General features: G+C 44.4%; 1 protein-coding gene across 1 annotated transcript in view; it reads left to right on the top strand.

The window, feature by feature from the left end:
• The window catches only part of LOC124594160 (G-protein coupled receptor GRL101-like), a 356,496-nt gene that overhangs the window by 111,371 nt on the left and 226,611 nt on the right, over nucleotides 1-18,514 (top strand). Inside the window, exon 7 of the mRNA XM_047132516.1 lies at nucleotides 3,857-4,003. Within this exon, the coding sequence (XP_046988472.1) occupies nucleotides 3,857-4,003 (147 nt within the window). The remainder of the gene's footprint in view (nucleotides 1-3,856; nucleotides 4,004-18,514) is intronic.

The raw sequence follows: 18,514 nt of genomic DNA, 5'->3' as shown, positions 1-18,514 counted from the left end.
TCCTGTGCCAAACTCTTCATCTCAAGGTAGCTATTGCAGCCAACGTCGTCAATTACTTGCTGGATATATTCCAATGTCTTCCTCTGCAATTGTTGCCCTCTGCAACTCCCTCTACTACGATGGAAGTCATTCCTTGACGACTTAACAGATTTTCTATCATCCTGTCCCTTCTCATTATCAGTATTTTCCATAATTCCTTTCCTCTCTGATTATGCGCAGAACCTCCTCATTTCTTATGTATCAGTCCACCTAATTTTCAACATTCGTCTGTGGCACCACATCTCGAGTCTCTTCTGTTCCGGTTTTTCACAATCCATGTTTCACTGCCTTACAATGCTGTGCTCCAAACGTGCATTCTCGGCAATTTCTTCGTCGAGTTAAGGCCTATGTTTGATAATGGTAGAACTGTCTTGGCCAGGAATGCCTTTTTGCCAGTGCTAGTATGCTTTTGATGCCCTCCTTGCTCCGTCCGTCATTGGTTATTTTGCTGTCTAGGTAGCAGAATTCCTTAACTTCATCTACTTCGTGACGATCAGTCCTAATGTTCAGTTTCTCGCTGTTGTCATTTCTGCTACTTCTCATTACTTTCGTCTTTCTTCGATTTACTCTCAGTTCGTATTCTGTACTCATTAGACTTCATTTCATTCAGTAGATAATGTAATGCTTCTTCACTTTCATTCAGGACAGCAACGTCGTCAGCAAAAAGTATCATTGATGTCCTTTCACATTGATTTTAATTATTTCCATCACTGCTTCTTCGATATACAGATTGAGCAGTAGGGGCGAAAGATTAAATCCCTGTCTTATACTCTTTTCAATCCGAATACTTCGTTCTTGTTCCTCCACTCTTATTATTCCCTCTTTTCTCTTGTACATATTGTTTATAACCCGTTTCTCTCTCTATAGTTTACCCTCATTTTTCTCAGAATTTCGAATATCGCGCACCATTTTACATTGTCGAACGCTTTCTACAGGTCGACAAATCCTATGAACATGTTTCGATTTTTCTTTAGTCCTGACTCCATTATCAACCCCAACGTCAGAATTGCCTCTCTGGTGCCTTTACTTTTTTAAAATTGCAGAGAGAGACCAAAGATGAATGCATCAATCAGGGTCAAATGGATGTAGGTTACAGCAGTTATTGGCAGATGAAGAGGCTTGCCTGGAACAGAATAGTGTGGAGAGATGCCTCAAACCAGTCTTCGGGCTGAAAACCACAACAACAATATGAATTGTGGTTTGATGACTGAAATGCCAGTTTACCTGATAAGTAACAGAGAATGCGGCACTAGCCTCCCGTAATTTACGTAAAATATATACGTACATTACTGAATATAGAATGAGACGATGCTCTGTCAGGGACGTTAGAGAGCAAATGTGCAATTCTAGACGAAGTTTGTCAGGTACGGTAAGCATTCGGAAATAAATTGTGTCTTCTGCTATTCTTGCTTGTTCCTGGTTTCTCTGATATAGGCATTTTCCATTTGATTTATGCTGCTAGCGGTTAAAATTACACTACGGGGGTAACAAATAACGAAATGTTACAAATTGTGCATGTGCAGTATATACGGAAGAATAAGTTTTTAAATTTGTTGATGATTAGTATTCAGAGATTGTACATGGTGTAAAATTTGGTACACAAAGCTATTAGCTCTGACGAGAACATCGAAGTCAGCTTGGATGACAGATATGTCACTCCATACTTCTTAATCAGAGTTCATAATTCGTAGTGTCTGGGTCTGCTCGAGTGCTAGTCGTCTTTCGGCAACCCTTGAACAGATTTTATCGAAGAGTGAAAGAACCGATAAAAGTACTCAACAAGCCAACAGTCCATCACTTAAAATATCTAGATAGGTTGAGTAGCCCAAGCAACGGTCTTGCGTTGTCTTATTAAAAGATGTCACAGAGACCTCGAAGATAGGGTAGAGCAACCTGTTTTCATTCGTCAGATATGTAACGTCTGCTATCCAAATTACATTGTATGCGAACGAGTTGTGATTCTTTTGTCTACTCACTGACACCAAATGACGATGAGGAAAGCAACCTCTCAAAGCCTGTTCAGATCGGAGCCTCAGCATATGGATACGACCAATCATGATACTGTGCACAGAATCTGAGTTCGTCTGAAAAGACAACGTGTTGCTACTTATGTGATCAGTGTTGACACTGGGCGCATCTCTAATGGCGCACCTCTGTGTTCAGCCGCGTCAAGAGATGCCGCCACAGTTCTCACTGTACTGACAATCGATGGTGCTCCAGACGCGGTGGCACTGTCCGTGTGGAAACTTGTCTTACTGTAAACAGTCACATTTGCCGATCTGTGGTGCGTGACGCGGCTGTATGATAGTGCATGACCGAGTTAATAATATGACTTTCCTCTCCGAAGCTAGTCGCCTGCGGCCATTGCAATCCCACGTGGCGTTGAGTATCGTACTCCAGGACATATCGATTGCGTATTTGTGTGACAGGCGTGGGATTCCGAACAATGTGAGTTGCAATATCGCGAAATGATAAACCACGTTCCCCGCAAGACACAATCCTCTCGGTGTCGATTTTCGATCGTGCTGGTAGACGTTATCTTTCTTACAGGAGGCATAGCTCTATTTTGTCACAAACAACCTACATTAAAATAGTATTTCTGAATGAGAGGTCCACTGTGATAATCTTTCCTTATACGCAGAATGCAGATGGCCTTCTTACTAGATAATTTTTGCGGCATTTGTATATCCAAGAATGTATTACACTTCAAATCAATTTGAATTTTATTAATTGCCGCCTTCGTAGTGTTCCCTTGTTCATACTTTCGAGAATGGCCTCGGTCACCGTGGTTCAGGCAGCTCATCGGCTGCTTTTAACACATTTTTCGAATATATTAGCTTTAAAACTGCAATAAATTTGTGTGGTGCGTCAATTGAAACGAATAAACTTAAGTTATCTATTCCTGGAACTTGTATTATGTGATATTAAAGTTAGAAGATATACAAGCTGTTATACTGAGCCGGCCGCTGTGGCCGGGCGGTTCTAGGCGCTGCAGTCCGGAACTGGGCTGCTGTTGCGGTCGCAGGTTCGAATCCTGCCTCGGGCACGGATGTGTATGATGTCCTTAGGTTAGTTACGTTTAAGTAGTTCTAAGTCGAGGGGACTGATGACCTCAGATGTTAAGTCCCATAGTGCTTAGAGCCATTTGAACCATTTTATTATAATGAACCAAGTTGTCATTCCCAAAAAGACTTGTAGACACCATTCTTATGCATTGCTTGTGTGACTGTGGTATGTTTTGAAACAATCAAGCATACATACAATTTGGGTACAGCAGGGGCGTTTCTTTACCTTTTTGTCTCTTACTGGCATCGGAGCACACTATTGCACACACGTGTTGGGTGTGATTTGCTCTCAATAGATGAATTACTACAGCAAAATGTTACCGAATATGTCTGCTCCACCCAGGAGTTGGCCAAGAATGGATCTCTTATCGTGCCGCACTGTCCAAGGAGCTGAGAGAGGACTTTTGTTTGATGTATCAACGCTACCCAGGGCAGCAACTTACTGGGCGCTGTTTTCGAGTACAGATGGGTCTGAATTCGATAATCAAGTCGTAATACAATGTAAGACATTCTTCGTTGTGCGATCTACTTAGTCACCTATAGAGAGACGGAAGCGTAATCGCAGCTACGAATTTGTACGCATTCCACGGGTAAGACTCGAGCGTTGTCCACTGCCGTTGCGCGAGTCTTCTTCGGATCCGTCTCGAATGTCTTAATAGCAAAGAGGATAGAATCTACTGGAAGTTATTTTGGCAGTCACCTGTTAACGAGTTACAAAAGTACAGGCACTGGACACCTGCTCTTCTTTGCAGGTATGAGCGTGTGCACGCCGGGGAAGACCCTACTTTGCATCCCGCACCCCGGCAGCAGGGAGGACCGCTGCATCGCCCCCGAGTACATCTGCGACGGCCACAACGACTGCCACAACGGGAACTACGTCTCGGACGAGCTGGGCTGCCGTGAGTATCCTCAGCTGGACGCAGCGCGCTCCCACTCGAAAGAATGTTCGTACCAAGTCCCGACAAAAAGATTTAAAACATGACAATGTTTATTTTCTCTTTACGTATATCACATTTTCTTCTACAGAGACACGACAAAGCCCACGGGATATCCATAACTGATGTCATAAATAACTCACGTTTTTGCTCAGAAATAACATTCTACGTAGTCTAAAGAGTGACAGGCACTGACCTACATAAAACGTTTGTAAGAATTGTGTCAGTTTCCTAAAAGATAGCTGGGACATAAGGGATATACAGACCTTCCGACATTCTACATCTCAACTTTCAGGCAACTGTGTTAATGTTTCCAACAGCTTTGAAATCTGAGATCAGTTGTTAAAAGCAAACGATCGATATATCTGGGCGTCGAGTGTTTCGACTTAAGGCTGGTTAACACTTGACATCAAGGAACAGAAAGCAACGTAAAAAATTCCACAAAGTGCTCTAAATTGCGGCATTCACAAAGGGAATTAACAGAATGGGGTGGGCCATCAACATGAACGATACTCGCAAGGGAAATAAATTTTGACTTGGCAGTTAATCCATTCTCGCCACGCACATTCATGTTGTAATTATGTATTTTGTGTCTTGCACCTTCTCAATCTCTAATTATCGTTTGCTTTGTTTTATTGACACTCTGACAAGTTGCTATGGAGACTTTTTCCTGAAGTGTTGTATTCCCAAAGTGGTGAACTATCTGAAACAGGAAAAAGATTATGTTTTACTGTACTTGGAGCAGAAAAAGCTTACACTGCGACACAATAATGATATAGAGCAGATGAAGAAATTTTAATTAAAACGTTTTTGACAGCGAAATAGTGAGCTCTAAATGTACAGTTCTATTCGATATTATTTTTCACTTAGAAAACAAAACATAGTGGATAAGGTAGAGAGAGACCCAGTACAGTGCCTTATAACCAATATTTGATGTATATGAATGCATAGTTTGGCAGCAATTTGTACGGATTAATTTCTCTCGAGCTTCCAGCCGCATCAAATGGTTTAAAGTACACGAGCTTTAAGTCAAGTGTTCCTCGGCTGTTGTCAAGCGGCGACTGTATTTGTAATCGCTGCTACCGTCCTTGTATAGCCACGATGCCGTCTGTGACGTTATTGGTGCTCAGTCCAGCCCCATAGAAGGCCATATTATCGTCGTGCTCCCGCCTTGCCGTCTTCAACTTTCAGATGGTTGCATCCCAAGCGGTGCTTAGGTGCAGACCGCCTTCTTTATTGAGAGTGGTGTCACAAATTTGTATCGGGGTCGCTTCCTTTATTACACTACAGCAGAAAATATTAATCTGTGTAATAACATACGCCTCTTAGAAAGAAATACGTTCTCCGTTTCCTAGAGCATGCTGTGCTACCACCGTTTTCTCTGGTTACTCATGGTGAAGGCATCTCTCGTGTTCTACACAACGCTGTTCAGTAGTACGCACAGTCTGTCCGACATTAAAGTGTACACAACCACACGATGTTTTATAAACGCTTGGCCTTCTGAGGGTTATATCGTTTATCACAGGCCTCATGAGCTGTAGAATTTTAGTTGGGGCCCTGAAGATCGAATTGACTGTATGCCTCTTTAGGAGACGGCTGATCTTTCCTGTTACTGAGCCACAGGACGACCAAAAATCGGGCTCCCCGAGTCCTTCTCGGTGTTCTTCTGCTTCCGTTTTTCCGGAAAGACAGCTTGCAAAATCTCACGGTTGTTATAGCCGTTTACCTTGAATACTTTTCGTAAATGGTTCAGTTCCGTAGGCAGGTTTTCGGCGTTTGTAACACATTCCGCAGGATGCAGCAAGGTCCTCAGAGCAAGCGTTTCTGCGGCAGATGGTGATACCTGAGGGATGATGATGACGATGTTTGGAGCATATGGGCGCTAAACGGCGATGTTATCAGCGCTCTTGCACTCATTAAAACAAACGAATGTGGCTAAAACCTCGAAAATTTTTCCCACTCATACACTCGAATCCAGCACACAATTACTCTACCTCACAAGCGCTAAAACAAAGGAGAAAGAGTAAAAGTAGCTATACATAAGATTAAAACACAAGTCAAACGACAATGGAAGTAAAAGAAAGGCACAGCCAGATGTGACTAGCTGACCACTTACAAAAATATGGGTAAGCCAGTCACCTTGTTAACATATTGAATCTATCGTCATAAAATCTTGGGAAAATGTTGGACAACTCACAAAACTTGAAAACTCGAACAACATTCATTTGAACATTACTTAAAAGAGAGGGCATATCCGGCGCAAATACCCCGCGGCACGTTCGTCGGAAAATAAAACAAATTCCAACAAAATGTAGCGCACGGTTATCCGTACGCCATAAACACTACACATTGGAGGTTCCTCTCGCCAGAGCAATAAGCCATAGGTCATAGGAATGAGGCCTATGCGAACACGAGTAAGGAGGACCTCGTCCCTTCGACGTTGCACGAAGGAGTTACGCCATGGCCATGTTGTAGGCTTTATTAGGCGGCGATTACTGTCTGCCACTTCAGCCTCTCATCCTGGAACTCAACACCGAGTTTATAGCCTGCAAGGGGATGGCACACTGAAATTCCTGAGCATCGCGAAATGCATCCTTGGCTGCTGGATCCTCCCTTTTGTTCCCAGCAAGTCTCACGTGCCCTGGTATCCAGCAGGAAGACACGTCATTCCCCAGTCGTTGAAGCTGGAGGAGGGCATCCTGGATATTCTGGAACATACAAAAATTCAGCACCGCAGAAACGTCTCATCTGCTCCAGTGCCGGAAAGATCGCACATAATTCGGTGTCGAACATATTAAAATCTTAAGACAGTCGGACCTTGAGGATACGATCCGCGGAAACAACACAGCAACTAACAGAGTCCCCCTATTTCGACCCATCCGTAAATACAGCTACATAGTCGTGGTGCTCAGATAAAATGTTAGAAAATAACGTATGGAAGCAGAAGCAGTAGAGCAACTTTTACTGTATTGCACCAAATCTATAATTACCTGGGATCTATGTCGTAATAATGGTAGTAGATGGTTAAAACACTGGCTTTGGGTCGTGCTTGCTCCACTCCATGTGACTGCACATGGATTTTTTTCTTTAATTTGTTGTAAGGTACTATGAAACCAAACTGCTGAGGTCGTCGGTCCCTAGGCCTACATACTACTTAACCTAACTTAAACTAACTTATGCTAAGGACAACACATACATACCCATGCCGGAGGGAGGACTCGAAACTCTGACAGGAGCAGCTTCGCGAACCTTGCCAAGTCGTCTCAGACCGCGCGGCTATCCCGTCCGCCACACACGGAGATCAAACGGTATTGTGGCTCGTGGCCAGTTGCGTTCTAGAGGCGGACAAACAATGGTATGGTATGCGGATGAAGTCGGAGCCAAGAGTAACTTACATGCCTGACGCACCATGAGAAGCTGCCGCCGGATGGTTAGTGGCGGCTCCCCGGCCTCAGCGACTGGGTGTGGGACTGGTCCTATAAGCATCCGTCGGCAGCCGAAATCCCTCGTTTTGGACAGTGTCAATGATTTTGAAACAAGAAGGCCTCGCCGATCCATTCACCATACGCCCACAGCCCTGCCGCCAACGACGAAAGCCCTATTAAACTGGAGCAGACGCATCCTGCCCACTTCTCAAGACCTGTGGCTAAGATACTTTATAATGTCTAGTGCCTTGAGAGATTTCTCTTTTAGGTCTCTCAGGTGTGGGAACCACTACAATTTGGAGTAAAAAATGAGGCCCAGAAACCTCACTCCATCTCTAAAACGTAGGATGGTGTCCCTCATATTCAAGTCAGGTAAATTAAAAATACGACGAGAACGATTAAAATGCACAAAGACACACTTACCCGCAGACAAATGAAATCCCCTCTTTGCAGCCCACTCCTCTTACCTCCGTAAAGTAAGTTTCACCTGACAGATACCTGTTGCAACGCTAGAGGAGGAACAAACAACGTCAAAATTGTCCGCAAATAAGGATCACTGTACTGGACACCTTACCGTAGATGTGATATTGTTTATAGCTATGACAAAGAGGGTAACACTTAAAACACTGCCTTCAGGGATACCATTCTCCTGCTCGAATCGATCTGGCAGCCTGTCAGCAACTCGAGTCCTAAAAAGCCACTGAGACAGGAAAGACCGTAAGAAGATGTGGAGGTGGCCACGAACGCCCCACTGGTGTAGTTGCGCGAGAATATTGCATCTAGAAGTAGTGGCACAGGCCTTACTGATGTCAAAGAAGATAGCGATGTTTTCTTAGGAAAGACTGCTCAATAGCCGCCTCTAACAGGGCCAGGTTGTCGACAATGGACCGATATTACCGAAATCCTCATAGAGAACGGCTGAGGAGTTGCCTGGTCTCTAACAACCAGACAAGACGGTGGTTAACCATTTGCTCCAGGGTCGTTCCTACCCAGCTCTTTAACGCATTACACCTATAACTACTGGGAGACGTGCGGTCTTTGTCTGGTTTGAGGAGATGTATCAGAACTGCCTCCCTCCACGACTTGGAACGTTGCCTGTCTCCCAAATAAGATTAAAATATTGTAGGAGGACTTCCGTTGAGGCCACTGGCAAATGTCGAAGCTTGCAGTACCAGATTTGGTCGTGGCTGGGAGCAGCGTCATGAGTCCCGGATAGTGCCGATTCCAGCTCCCATATTGAGTGGAGTTGTAGGACACAGAACTGTGAAGTCCAACTTGCCCCTCTCTACAGTCGAACGGTAGCGACGAAATGCTGAATTCTGGCTTGCATTGGCAGTAGTTTTTGCAAAATGCTCCTCTAGCGTCTGAGCGATATCTGCAGCCGTTGCTTGGAGACTCCCAAGTTCCTGTACTGCTGCTATTGGTAAATTGTGTTTACGGAAATCCTCCAGATCGCTTTCCATACTTTCGTAGAACAAGTGGCACGGTTTATAGAGTTAAGAAGCCCTTGCCCTGACCTTTTCTTGCGCTCCTTAACTACGCGTCGATCCTTGGCTTTCACGACTCGAAAGGCTATGTGGTTGTCTCCCGCTGGGTGGCATTTAAATCGTCGAAGAGCTGCCTGCCTGTCCTGGGTTGCTGAGTGGTACTCGTCTGTCCACCAAGGTACAGGTTGCCTCCTAAGGTCACATGAGGACTTTGGGATGGATAACTCAGTGGCATGATGGATCACTCATTTGATGTGGTCCATCCATTTCTGGATTCTGTAGTTATGCTCAACCACAGCCACCTGGCTGACCAGCTTTCAGTTAGCCCTGCTGATCATCCACTTTGGTGGGTTCTGTTGAAGCAATCCTCCATCCAGTAGATTAATGTGGAGTGGGAAGTGGTCACTGGAATGGAGTTAATCAACGATTTCCCACTGAACAGAGTCTGTAAGAACTGGACAGCAGAGAGAGTGGCTGAGAATGACCCAGTAGCGGCCCAGAAATGAGTGGGAGTATCAGTGTTTGGGGCGCACAGCACTTCGTGTGTCCTGAGGCTTTCCAAAATCCGACTCTGAGGGCAAGTGGAGGTCGAGGCCCACAAGACATGGTGGGCATTAAAGTCTCCCAAGGGCAATGGTTTTAGAGACTGGGTGTTTAAGAACAGACGTAAAAGATGTAGTGAATGCCGAGGAGCTGCACAGTCTTACAGATCTTTTTGGCCTCTCCATGTGAGATATGTTTAGTTGCTTTTATTTTCTGTATCTTCCTTTCTTCAAGAAAGACAAATGCAGTCCATACCCCAGACAGGGTGATCCACAGAGCAGTGGACACATTTCACAGGAGATGAACAACCAACTCCTTTATGGGCGGCCTTCCCACATTTGCCACATGTGGCTTCTCCCCTGCATCTGATTATAGTGTGCAAAGAGCTGTGGCACTTAAAAAAGAACATACAGTTCGGGAAATAAGGCCGCACGCTAGGGTGAAGGAAGCCAGCCTTAATGTGCTCTAAAGGTTTCATGCTGCTGAAAGTCAGTCTAAACGAGTCTGATTTCATTATATTGTCATTCACCCCTTTGATAATGTTTTGTACATCAAAAGTGCCTTATTGGGATCATCCAGCTTTCAGTTCTTCTTGGGGAATGTCAACCAGATCTCTGTAAGTCACAACACATTTGCTGGAGTTCAAAGTGTTGTGGAGTTGAGTTTCAGTTGCGTACTTCCCGAGGCATTGAGGTTTTTGGAGGTTCTTCACTTGTTGATAACTTGGCGTTCCTACCAATAGCCTTACATTTAGCAAGCGCTTGACAGATTTTAATGTTTCAGCAATGCCATCCAATCCTTTTTCTGCAAGAAATAGTGAAATTTTATAGCAAGTGCCCTCTTTTCTTTTAACTGTTAGAAACACATTCTGAAAAACAGCATATGTTCTGTTACAAGTGGCTGAGTCGTGTGGTCTGCTACCTGAGCCCTCAGACTGGGTGTTGTTACCTTCCAGCGACACACCCATTCCGCTGGGAGGAGGAAGGGAAAATTTCGAAGATCCATCTTGGTCTCACGAGCAGCAAGGAAATACAAGTCGACTCAGTTAAATCCCTGTGTGCCTAGGTAAGCCTTACCCATCTGCATTACGGTGGAGGAGAACGTCAAGGAACAGCAAGACATCATGAACTTGATGTTGTCATGGAATTTGCAGATTGCTACAAGAATTCTCCCAACTTTTCGCGTCCATGTGACCAGACCAAGAACATGTCGTCGATTTAACGGTAAAAGCAACTAGGAGCCATGTTCAGGGCATGTCCTTAAAGTACTCCATAAACAGGTTGGGTATAGCTGGAACTAATGGGCTTCCCAACGCAACGCCAACGGTGTTATTAAAATATTCTCCAAGATACAAAAAATACGATGACATCCGAGTGTGCATAAATAAAGCTACAACATTTTCGTCAAATAACTGGGAGTACCCTTGATGGAGATGCGAGTGAGTTATGACATATGATATCTGACCAAAATATCTCGGCGATCCTATGGTGCTCTCAGCGGGACGTAGAGGTGTGTTCTCCTAGTGAAGCTTTGGAAGGCTATACTTCGTAGATTGTTCAAGTCCCCATGGGCGGAGATTTTTGATGTCATTCTCCTCCGGTGGGGAACTCTTGAGATGACCTTTAGCCTCAGTTATATTCGGCCGTTTTATGGAGTAATTTGGGAACATGCCCTGAACACGGCAAAGCCTAGTTGCTTTTACCGTTACCTCGAAGACACGTTTGTTGCGTGGTCACATGGAAGTGTATGTCTGGGAGAATCCTGGTACCACATCAAGGATATCCATGACAATATCAAGTTCACGACGAAGGTAGAGACGCATAGTACCTCGCCGTTCCTTAACGTCCTCGCCCATCGTAAGGCAAGTTTGTGTCTCAGTCGCAGTGTTTACTGGAAGTCCACCCATATGGACCAATATCTGCACGCCACTAGCTATCACCAGCCGTCGCAGAAACGTTTGTTCTGTGGACTTTGGTTCACCGAGTGGAAGCCCCCTTAGACGCTGAAAACACTCCGAAGCAACTGAGACACTGAAGGGAAATATTCAAGGAAAACGGCTACAACAATCGTTAGATTTCGCAACTCATCTTTCCAGGACCACGGAAGGACAAGGACCCAGAAGAGGACCCTCAAAAAATAAAAAGAAACATTTGACAGCTCATGAGGCCTGTGAAAAACGACGTAAGATTCAGAACGACAGACTTGTATAAAATACCGTGTGGGTGTGCACAGTTTTATGAACAGCACTGTGTAGAAGACGAGAGATACTTTTCCCTTCGGTTTCCTGAGCAATCAGCGGTAGTAGAGCATGCTCTAGAAAACGGTGATCGTATTGCTTTCGAAGAGACATGTGTTATTACAAAGACTAATAACTTCGGGATAAAAATTTGTGTCATCACCCTCGATGAAGACGGCGGCCCGCAGCTAAGCACGGATTCTGACCCTGCCATCGAAAGGCTGGAGCGGGCGCGGAGGGCGCGCAGCGATAACATTGCTTTATATGGCGCTGGAGACAGCATCAGTGACGTCACAGAAGGCAGCGTGGCTATAGAAGGACAGTAGCAGCAGCCAAAGACATAGGGACCTCTAGACAATAGCCGAGGAGTACCCGGCCCAAAACTCGCGAATTTGAAACCACTAGCCGCGGCTGGAAGCTCGAGAGAATTTTAACAGTATTTGATGTGTTTACATGTATATATTTTCTTGAGCAAAAACATGTCCAACTTTTAAAATGAATGTATGACAGTTTTTTATTCTTTCACTTTTCGGCAGCGTAGAAAGCTGTGGCACAACATGAATCATGAATATTGCTCTGACCCATTACGAACTTTCTAGCTGATATTCGCTTACTTCTGATGCTGTATTACGACTATAGTGGTGCGCATGGTACTTTCAACGTTCGGTATTGTACTAAGCCAGAGTCCATAGTGTTGACATTCCGTTTAACCTGAAAGCTTACCATTTGACGGTGACATTTCGTTCCATTCGGCTGACATTCATCGTGAATGAGCTTTCCTCTGTCACTGTCACAATACTCTTCTCACAGCCTTTTTGAATGAGCTTTCCTCTGTCACTGTCACAATACTCTTCTCACAGCCTTTTTAAAGTTAAGGACTGAATTAATTTGGCTAAAACATTTTGGGTTTTAGACCACATTCTTATGAAACAACTCTCTTTGCAGAGACCCTCTTCCCTCAAAAAGACCTCTGCAAAGACGGTAGAACCATTGATATTCTAGTTATTTTTATTGTTTCGTAAGGATTCGGCATAATACGAAAAGGGATACGTTTAAAAATAAGACTGGATGGGAAGCCTACGAATTTGTACAATTGGTATAATATTTATCATAGGTACGATGAGAAACGAAGTGAGGAAGAAATCATCTAAGCAAAATACTGTCTAAAGTCTACAGGTAAAAACAAAAAGTCGTTCTCCGTAGGGTCATTCGAGACGGATAAGTAGATTGTTAATAAATTATTAATATATTTTATTACCAGTCACCTATGAGAAGAGAAGTGTAGAGAATGCCCAAATGAAAAATATGGACGGAAAGACATAGAGGCAAAATAAAACAAATACGGAAGAAAAAACCACTTGCCAACATCATGTATCGAACCATCAGATAAAACGTATAGGATAAGTTTATTCATACTTTCAAACCTTCTGTAAGTTGCTCATTAGAGCAGTGGCTGCACAATATACTTTCAACTCCAGGCATCACGATAACGATAACGCACTACCACATGCTGTTCTTTACGCTAACCAGTCCGGTAGCTAGTTTTCAAAATAATATACGTAAATATAAGAAATTTTATTACTTTTAAAACTAACGAAAAATGTTTTCCATTGTTTGCTTTTGTTTTACTGAAATTGCAATACATCGTAAGGAAAAAAGTTGACGTCTATTTCCTTTTGGAATATACCAGTTTAAATATAAACTAAATTACCTGTAATGCTATGTGCTGTTGCACACGCAGATCTACTACCAGGTACACATACAACATTTGTTCATAAGCACATTACTTGCTCAGAAAATGGTGAGATATTGCTGTGTTCCAAACTACGGAATAAGTAGTTTCGTGAACTTAGATCAAAGCCTTGAAACAGTCGTTTTCGTCATCTACTTCACCACTGCTTTTCACATGAACTGCAATCGATTTCGAAAATAAAAAGCTTCAAATTGTGGTACAAAATGTAATAATCCACCTCCAGTACGCGCTAAAATATATCATTTGAATATAATTCATTTCATGCACCCACGTACAGGTTTGAAACCACCGATATGTTCAGAGCATCAAGATCAAATATGAATGTGTTCAAAATACTTACGGGAATGCAACTGAGTGACCTCTTCGACACTACCAATTGTTCAGTCTGGATTAATTTGAAAAGATACGGTGTTAATATTTGATCGAGCGTACCGAAATCCGGCAAAAAGGGCTGAGAGAACGACAGAAAACCCCGTGAAGCGAAGTTCCTTGTCACAAAAGACTGTCATTAATCTAAACACTTACAGCACTGTTCCTCCTAGACCCTCTGGCATTTAGAATATCCATAATGAAGGTGTCCCTCTGATGCCTACTGTCAGTAATATATCGTGTAGCAGAATATCTTGCTATTCTGTTACACGCATTAGTAGACTGATGTGTGTTTCACATTAGGAAATAAGTGGATTTCTCACGTCAGTTAGAAGGACTGTGTCTGAATAACTCTGATATTTTAGTAAGTTATGATTTGGTCTCTCTTCTCACTCGCTCTTCTCTGATTCGTTACTGTAATTGAAGTTAAGTCTGGTGTAGAATTAACTGGTCTACGAAATCTGACTTCCATTTACTGTTCTGTGAGCAGACAGATGTAATTTCGTTGGGGCACCCTTTGAAATCTATAATTGGCAATCTCCCATGGAATATTCCGAGGCAAGTGTCCTCGAATCGCCGGGAAACTTGCGCGATTCTTTTTTTTTAGATACATTGACGATGCTTAAGTTGTTCTGCCTCATGAAAATGAGAATTGTACACAGTTTTAGGAAATTTGAAATCAATCCACCTTAATGTTCGCTTCACTATGAAGGTGGAAAAGTGTGGTTGTCATCCATTCCTTGAGGTGTTGGTCAGAGGAAGGTTGACTGTTCGTTTGGATGTCTCATTTATAGTTTCCTATACTCACACTGATTATCTTCAGACTGACAATTATCATTTGGCTCAGCATGATGGGTGCTTCCACCCTGATCAATAATGCCCGGGTCATCTCAAAGCCTAAAAACTTTTCAACTGACTTTCGGACATAATGGTTACGGTGAAAAACCGAAAAGGTGTGCGTTGCGCTATCGACCGACGGTGAACGGGATTAATGATGAAAATAACTAAGGTGGCGGTTGTCTATGGTCTATTTGTCTTACGTAAGTAGCATTGCTTACAGGGTTGGTAGTATTCTCCGGACACACGGCGTGAAGTGTGTTTTCCGATTACCATTCGGTACTGCGGCCTTTTAAGGATCTGTAAAGGAGGGTGTGGTTTGCCTGAGGCGGATGTCTACCTTACCCCATGCAGTTGTGGCATGTCAAACATTGTTCATACCATCAGGACCTGGAGGACCGATGTATAGAGCGTTGGCGTCACACACACTTACAATCTCCGACCAAATCAGCCATTTCAGAACATTGCCTTGGTCTCGGTCATCCACAACATGTAACACCACAGAATTTCTGGTGGGTACTTTCAGCTTTTGGGATAGGGTTCTTGAAGAATCAGCTAAGATTAAATTAGCAACTGATCTCATAAATAGAAATGGATGTTTTTGCTTAAGTTCTGCTTTGAACCATGTTCCCTCTCTGGTAAAACAACAGAGGGACAGAGTTAATACTGCATGATCACATGTTGTTAGTTAATATTCACTATCGAAAACTTCTAACGTTGTTCATCTTTAGTTGTGTAGTGTTGCTAGCTATTTACATCGTATGTGTGTGTGTGTGTGTGTGTGTGTGTGTGTGTGTGTGTGTGTGTGTGTGTGTGTGCGTTTGTGGATGTGTGTGTATTTTTCTTGCATATGTTGTATTGAGGTTGTTGGTCGGCATAGTCCCGACCCGTCTGAGGATTTATATTTCCTTGCATAGCGCTTTCTCGTTGCATATGTGACTTGAAAATGATGGGGCATTCAACCGACAAAGTATGGGCGATTGTCGAAGACATTACCTGGCTGCAACTCCTTGAGTTGTCTGAACAATTTCCAAGCCGAGGGAAACTCAAAATTCGCAAGCTTCAATCTGTTACGGGTGGTGTTTGTAGTCAGAATGTCAAGCTACGCACCGTCATCGGCCCACAGCTTCACCACTGAGAATCCTATTAAATCTACAAAGCTTACAGACCAGTCTTTCAGCAGCACCATTACAGTTTTTATAGGCTCAGGATTTTTACACGTGGCAAATAAATGTTTTCAATCCACAACATAGTTCTTTCTGTCATTGCTGTTACTTTCCTCTATCTGTGTGTTTCTACTACTTGCCTTTAGATGTGACCATTTTTTATTTACCAAGAGAGGTGGCACATTGGTCAAGACTGCCCTCGAATTCTGGAGGACAGTGAGTCAAATCGCCATCCGATATTTCAGATTTATATTTTGCCCAGTTTCCACAAATTGCTCAATGTGGAATCCGTTATGGTACCTTTGGAAAGTATCGTCTGATCTCCTTTCCCATCCACCGCTATACCGAGTTTAATTTCCTTATCCAGATTTGTCTAATTCTTTCCCGCTCTCAAGGAAACGTTATTGTTGTGGTGCTCGGTACAATGACTGGTTTTACGTAGGTGTCCTCACTGGTGCTTCCTGCTTAATCCCTGAAACTTGCATTCATTTGAAGGTGATGACGTAGTCTATCAGTGGCGTCCCTCTACAGTTGTTACTCTTCACAAATCCCTCCATTATCATCTGGACGATTTCTTGATGCCTCGCGATGAGTCCCATATACCGACCTCTTCTGCTTGTCAATTTGCTCCTCAAATTTATTTGCTCCAAAATCGGCTTTTCTTTAGTTAACCGGTCTGTCTGTTAAACGACCCCTGGACTGTCACCAGTGGAGATTGAAATGAAACGTCAGGACGATAGTAGATTTGTTCAGTTAATTTCTTTATGCCAGTAATGGCCACAGTGCATCAGAAACAGCTTGGTGGACGCATCCAGCTGCCTCTAATGCAAAACAATAGCATTGCTGACAGGTCAAGGAGTGGGGCTGAGCGTGGCGTCACTCTAATGCCGCTCTCAGCGACATCCCTGGCTGCGACTGTGACGACAGCGCGGTGGCGCAGGTGATAATGCCAGTGAACTTTCTCCAGCAAGCGGGCGGCACCCTCGTGACTCGGGGCAGGCTGCCCTGTTTGTTTTTCAAACAGGGGACACTGTACTGCATTCCAGGATGTCACTCTGGGTGTCAAATGATGATGATGTTTAGTTTGTGGGGCGCTCAACTGCGCGGTCATGTACGAAGACCTAATCTTCTACACAGTCCAATCGACCACTTTCACGAATGATGATGAATCATGAGTACGGCACAAACACCCAGTCCTCAGGCAAAGAAAATCCGCAACATAGCCAGGAATCGAACCTGGGCCCCCATGATCCACAGGTAGCAACACTAGCCACTAGACCACGAGCTGTGGACTGTTGGGTGTCAAAGACTCGTGCTTTAGGCTGTGGTACTGATACGGGTTTCATTTAGTACACGAATGATTAGTACTTGCACGCTCCAAACAGTGTTCGTTTAGGTCATAAGGCAAGTACTCTAAACATTTTCGTGATTGAAAGTAAGGAAAGGCTTCCGTCATTCTACTAGCGTATTGCAGCGACGGTTGTTGCTATACCGCGCCCAGCTGGCTCCACGTCGAACGTCAATCGGTCGAGTTTCGCTTTGCAACACTCTGACCTGCCTGCGGCTGGCTCTGTTGCAACTCATTTCCGCACTGGCTTATTTTTTGAGCGAATACGCTACATATCCATCAAATCTGAAGCATTCTTCTGTATTACCAAATAGCCGTTTTCTTCTCGTATCTCGTATTATTTTATTCGCGTGTACGTTCCACTTCCCGAAAATGCTACACTCTCTACGAATACCTTTAGTAATGTCATCTTAACAATTAACTTTATTTTTGATATTAACTAAAGTCTCATTTTCAGAAACGATTTTCTTAATACCTTCCGCTTCTAGTGTCTCATTTTCTAATCTGATTTCCGGAAGTGCACCTATATGAATTCGATTATACACTCCTGGAAATGGAAAAAAGAACACATTGACACCGGTGTGTCAGACCCACCATACTTGCTCCGGACACTGCGAGAGGGCTGTACAAGCAATGATCACACGCACGGCACAGCCGACACACCAGGAACCGCGGTGTTGGCCGTCGAATGGCGCTAGCTGCGCAGCATTTGTGCACCGCCGCCGTCAGTGTCAGCCAGTTTGCCGTGGCATACGGAGCTCCATCGCAGTCTTTAACACTGGTAGCATGCCGCGACAGCGTGGACGTGAACCGTATGTGCAGTTGACGGACTTTGAGCGAGGGCGTATAGTGGGCATGCGGGAGGCCGGGTGGACGTACCGCCGAATTGCTCAACACGTGGGGCGTGAGGTCTCCACAGTACATCGATGTTGTCGCCAGTGGTCGGCGGAAGGTGCACGTGCCCGTCGACCTGGGACCGGACCGCAGCGACGCACGGATGCACGCCAAGACCGTAGGATCCTACGCAGTGCCGTAGGGGACCGCACCGCCACTTCCCAGCAAATTAGGGACACTGTTGCTCCTGGGGTATCGGCGAGGACCATTCGCAACCGTCTCCATGAAGCTGGGCTACGGTCCCGCACACCGTTAGGCCGTCTTCCGCTCACGCCCCAACATCGTGCAGCCCGCCTCCAGTGGTGTCGCGACAGGCGTGAATGGAGGGACGAATGGAGACGTGTCGTCTTCAGCGATGAGAGTCGCTTCTGCCTTGGTGCCAATCATGGTCGTATGCGTGTTTGGCGCCGTGCAGGT

This window comes from Schistocerca americana, chromosome 2 (genome assembly GCF_021461395.2).
Source record: "Schistocerca americana isolate TAMUIC-IGC-003095 chromosome 2, iqSchAmer2.1, whole genome shotgun sequence".
NCBI lineage: Eukaryota > Metazoa > Arthropoda > Insecta > Orthoptera > Acrididae > Schistocerca > Schistocerca americana.
Note: the sequence above shows the minus strand (reverse complement) of the source record. Positions and strands in the feature narration are given on the sequence as shown.